Source organism: Elaeis guineensis, chromosome 10, assembly GCF_000442705.2.
Source record: "Elaeis guineensis isolate ETL-2024a chromosome 10, EG11, whole genome shotgun sequence".
In the NCBI taxonomy this organism is placed as follows: domain Eukaryota; kingdom Viridiplantae; phylum Streptophyta; class Magnoliopsida; order Arecales; family Arecaceae; genus Elaeis; species Elaeis guineensis.
The window spans coordinates 62,455,108-62,460,587 of NC_026002.2; the positions used below are offsets into that span (position 1 = coordinate 62,455,108).

At 42.8% G+C, this 5,480-nt stretch overlaps 1 protein-coding gene across 1 annotated transcript; it reads left to right on the forward strand.

Moving 5' to 3' along the window:
* The first annotated feature begins 2,898 nt into the window (after positions 1 to 2,898).
* LOC105035411 (WUSCHEL-related homeobox 3) lies at positions 2,899 to 4,451 on the forward strand. The gene is made up of 2 exons (XM_019847331.3): positions 2,899 to 3,244; positions 4,013 to 4,451. Exons 1-2 carry the CDS (start codon positions 2,918 to 2,920, stop codon positions 4,265 to 4,267), a joined length of 582 nt encoding a protein of 193 aa, XP_019702890.1. The 5' UTR covers positions 2,899 to 2,917; the 3' UTR covers positions 4,268 to 4,451.
* The last annotated feature ends 1,029 nt before the right edge of the window (positions 4,452 to 5,480 follow it).

Genomic DNA, 5,480 nt, shown 5'->3' on the forward strand with positions numbered 1-5,480 from the left:
GATGCCCACGCCATATTTATTGGGCAACCTTGTTGTTTTATAAGTTCTACTTTTAATTCCTTGTACGCACGGTCTGCTATTCTCCACGCTCCATCAAATCACGTGCATGGAGACAGGAAGTACCCTCTCGTGAGTTCAGTTAATCTTTGCCTTCCAAAAATCCAACCCCTGCCCATAATTTCCATAAAAACATAGGGGAATTAATGCACTCGGCACCACAATGAAGGGAACCCATGGCAAGACCTCTCACAAAGAGTCCAACCGACAAGATGAAGGTGTGGTCTCGCAGATAAAATCCATTTTCTGGCGTGGGTGGCCATGGGGGCAAAACACCCTTTTTTTTTTTTTTTTTACCAAAGGCCAGATGCAAACATGTTACCATGCGGCTTTCGACTAGGAAAATAAGATAGTAACGCTGAAAGATATGATAAGACAAAAATGTCTTTTTTTTTTTCATGACCAAACCTTTGATTGTCGTGAGAGGTGAGAAGACTCGTTATCCCAATTAGTTTCCTATATCCTGGGAGTTAGCACCCAATAACCATGCCTTATGCAATATATAATCTATTTTTCAGTATATTTATTATAGATCATATTAAAGTTGAAATTAAGCTCGAACTTATCTGACTTCGGATCGCACTTCGGATTAGATCAAAAATAATTCAAACTAGATTTAGATCTAATTATATGATCCGTTTATTTTTCGAATCAGACTTGGATATATCTTTAGTTTGATTTGGACACCCGAGCTCAACATCCTGCTCAATTACGAGCCTAATTGCATAATAAATCTCAAGATGAATAACACACCACATTAGCCCCTATATCGCATCAATTTTTGATTATGCACTATCGATCATGTTTATGCTCCAAGATTTACTCCGATAGACGATCAAGATGAGGATCAAGAAGGTTGCACTGAACCAGGACATTCGCTCCTTTGACACTGAGATCCACATATCCAACATCATCTACGCCATCAATACGATGCAGAAAAACTACGAACATGGCCGGTTGGAGGGGTGAGGGGATGTGGCACAGAGAAGTTACAGGCTTCACGAGCAAAAGAGCTACATGCATCGAGATGGATGGAGGAAGGGGGATAGAGGGTGGAGGAGCCACAAGCGCTGGGAGATTGAGGGTGGACGAGCTACATTTGGGGTGGGGGGTGGGGACAGTTTCATCTTGTGGATCAAAGATGGATGAGCTACATTGGGGCGGGGTGGCTAGGGGCGGAGGAGCTGCAGTTCCATCTTGTGTTAACTATTTTCTTTAAACTCCTGAGAAAGATGTGGTATTCTTGAGCAGCATAAGCATGAACCTCTGTTTAATAATGAAAATGTCATGCCTTCTGTTGCGGTCAATCCTCAAATGTAGCTCGTCGGGACGACCGATATTGGATCGTTCGTTGATGTGATCGTCAGAGTCGGGACAAGAAAAGACGGAAAACCACTCCTTTCGTCCGAAGCCGTCGCCCACGTGTTCACGCGAACCAACACGACATCGGGCTCAGGAGTGGGGGGGCAACTGTTGGGATATACCGACCGACGACCCCGACGGACGATCCCGATCCCGACGGACGACCGACCGACCGGCCGACCGACCGACCGACCGGCCGACCGACCGACCGACCGGCCGACCGACCGACCGACCGATCGACCGACCAGCCGACCGACCGACCGACCGACCGACCGACCGACTGGCCGACCGACCGACCGATTGGCCGCAACACCTTCATTTGTCATAATATTTTTCTTCACACACACACACATATACATATATATATATATATATATATAACTTTACTTGCTTGATATCTTTCTGTTTTTCAAACAACAGACAAATAAAGAAATGGAAATGAATTGCGCTATTTGAAGGAACTCGAGGGGCAGCATGCTTATAATCATAAGTTAATAGTTTGATTAGTAATAAATGAAGTTCCTTAATTGTTTAGGAACAACAATTAATGTTCCTTAGCAGCTGAGTTAGACAACAATTTAGATAGTACTTGACAATGTTGAAAAGTTGCACCCACAACAACAACGTTTGTGCTGGATCATTCCACCTAATAACCACCAGCAAAATAGGATGGTTGTAATAACTCATTAAGAGAACGGAACGTGTCATCCTTGGTGGCAATTTCCTCCAACCAAATGGCTGCCACTTGTGCCATTCAAACAACCCAAATGTGTGCATCAAAAAGCTTCATGTAAGATTTTGTTTCTTTAGTGAGGTAGGCGTTTCAATTGGTAATCACGCTCCAACACATTGAACTCTTGGATTGGCTGGAGGTTTTTTGCCCGTCTAGTTAGTCTCAAGTGATAACCTGCAGCATGCACTACTAGCGACCTAATCCCGGCCTAACAGTCCATTACTTGCAAATGTGGTGGAAATATCACTAAGAGAATTAGGTTATACTAGACTTAAATGATCCCGGTCATCATCACCCTATAATTTACTCTCCAATCAGAATTGTAGACAAAAAGGCTTGTGACAAGCTGCGTGTCATTCCTTCCCTTTAATGGCACCTACCCCCCTTCTCTCTCCCTCCCTCCCTTTTAAAGCCACCCCACCTTACATGCTTAAAGACCTATAAGGAGGAAAACGAAGAGAAGAGACAGAAGAAAAAAAGAAGAAAGAAAAGAGGCGGACCAACGCAATGAAACCCTCAATGAATGCCTTTCTGAGAAAGCCATCAGCATGACAGCACTTCCCCGCCCCGTCTTTTTTTTCCTTTCTTCCCCACTTTGCACCTCCCTTTTCACTCCAGATCCCTTTTGTCTCTTGTCTCTTCTCCCTCTCTCTCATAGTCCCAGACCTTGCCTGCGCCCATACCTCTCTATATATAACTCCAAAATTGAAAGAAAGAAAGACAAGAGGAGGACTGGAAGTGAGAGATAACTAGAGAGAGACAAAGATGCCCCAGACTCCTTCAACTAGGTGGTGCCCAACCCCAGAGCAGCTGATGATACTGGAGGAGATGTATAGAAGTGGGGTTAGAACTCCAAATGCTGCCCAGATACAGCAGATAACAGCCCATCTCTCCTACTATGGGAAGATTGAGGGCAAGAATGTGTTCTACTGGTTCCAGAACCACAAGGCCAGGGAACGGCAGAAGCTCCGCCGAAGGCTCGGTCGGCACCAACAACTGCTCCACTACCAGCTCCACCAGTCAGAGGATGCTCCTCCTCCTCCTCCCTCCCCTATACTCCAACACCACATGCCTCCTCACTTCCTTCATCAGGTCTTCTTCTTCTTCTTCGTTTTCATATTCTCGCCTCTTTTTTGGCTGTGCATCGTTATAGTACTGTTCAGCTGCTACTTTGATCTGCCAGATTCCAAATGACTAAAGGAGAACAACTACAAACACGGTTTCAGTTTTTTTGAGGGTTATGTTTGGTCGACTGATTCCATCTCTTCGTCTTGAATAATTTATTTTGCAGTAACTATTTTGCTGTTGCTCTGATTCTACTAAGAGCAACCCTACCCCTTGCTTGCTTGCATCATCATCATCATCATCATCATCATCTTCTTCTTCTTCTTCTGCTTCTTGGGTATGTGTGTGGGTGAGCTTGGTTTCTCAGTTCTGTTTGCCAACTTGTGATTATTGTTGTGTCGTTCATGGTTCATGTCGAACAATGCCCGATCTCATTCCTAGACCTTTTCTTTTGCCTAGTACACTATGTTTGGGTGCTCTATGGTTTCTTCGTTACTGATAGTGTGCTCCCTTCTTGGTTGGCCCTTTACAACCTCCTTTATCTTCCCACACACACACACAAAAAAAAAGAAAAAAGAAAAAAGCAGAAGAAGATAGTGTGCTCCCTTCAATCAAAGCAAAATAAAACTGATAGCGTACTTTTGTACTTCAATTAATATTCAGGAAGGACCTCAAGAATTTAGCACAAAACAGGATATTATACGCTTGTTCAAGTATCACAATATGCATATGTCCATAATTAGTTCAAACAACACCATTCTTCTTCAATAATTGTATAAATAAGGTTGCTTTCAGGGGGCAACAAGCCAAGGTTTGGATTTGGTTGGCAAGTTGGAGACTGTTGGAATGGAAGAAGAAGAAGAAGAAGAGCCGATGACAAGTGCTATGGGGTTCGAGCAAGAATGGATGGCAACGATGGATGTGAGTTCAGCTGTTCCTCCATGCTGCAGGCCTCTGAAAACTCTGGATCTCTTCCCCGTCAAGAGCACCGGTCTCAAAGATGAATGCAGCTCCTCCAAGTCCTCCTCATGCTCCACGTCCACGAACTAAATGCAACCAGCTGCATGCCTCTAACTGTTTCTCTAGCTCCATCGGTCTATAGGTCTTCTTTTAGCACCTCTATCATGTAACATTTCTTGGTCCGTTTCACCTTCTATTACTACTACTACTACTACTAAGACTGTTGTTGGACTGACTGTAGAAGAAGACACTCCGGCGGTAATTCGTATTTCTATCTTCATGCAGTCCTCTTTTTCACCAGATTGGAGCCTCTTGGACTTCGAAAGGGTTTCCCTTCTCTGGTTCTCATGTTTGTTTGGCAATATTCTTTCTCTTGCTTCTGAAAGCGTTTATTGCAGACCAATCAATCTGACGCAATATAATATCTCTCTTCCCAAATCAAAAGGAAAAGAGCATGAACGTGTTTATGCTATGTGGAGACGAGAGAGGCTTTTGAGATCTGCGATCGTTAGGTGTCCATAATCCTTCTTTTCTTTCTTTTTTATTTTTAATTTTCTTTGGGTGGAAACTAGGTGCCCATCATCCTTGCAATGTTGGAATCTCCGCAATTTGAAAAGCTATTTAAAAGGAAGGGAGTCCCAGAAGACTCGATTGCACTGGAAACTGATAATATGGTAGGCTTAGTGGATTTCTAAAGCCACTCATCGCCTTACAAATAAAGTGGAACTGATTCAAATCTATGTTAGGAACCACATAAATTTTGAAGTACTTTCTGTACGTGTGAAACTGTAGAGCTCTTAAAAGCACATGTGACACTACCACAGCTCAGATTCTACCTCTCATTGTTTATTTTATTGAAGTGCTTTTTCCTACAGATGGCCGGTGGCGAAATAAACTGTATTTATTTATTACACATTAAACCCTCCAAGTCATTGTGGATTTGAAGCAGGGTGAAATAACTAAGACGATCTGCAGATCCATGAACCATTGATTTCCATGGCTATTGCGTTTTAATGCTATAATTATAAGCGATAACTTAATTCACTGGTATTGCTTCAGTTTGGCATGAGTGATTTTTAATGCGGATTCGTTCCAAAACACTTCTCTTTTGATGAGAAGTTATTAACAACTCTCCCGTCAAAAAAAATTATTAACAACCCGCTTCCTCTAGTCATCTCTCCTAGCATACCTTCTCTCTCTTGTAAAAATTATTTATGTGGAGATACAATTAATTATATCATGTAAGCATGCTTTTTAAGTTTCATCCATCCATTTTATGTGACTGGTGCAATGCCGAAGAGTT

Excerpts from the sequence above, each read along its gene's own strand:
- LOC105035411 (XM_019847331.3), top strand. The coding sequence starts at position 2,918 with ATGCCCCAGACTCCTTCAACTAGGTGGTGCCCAACCCCAGAGCAGCTG. Across the intron at positions 3,245-4,012 it reads CTCCTCACTTCCTTCATCAG|GGGGCAACAAGCCAAGGTTT; the intron begins GTCTTCTTCTTC and ends GGTTGCTTTCAG.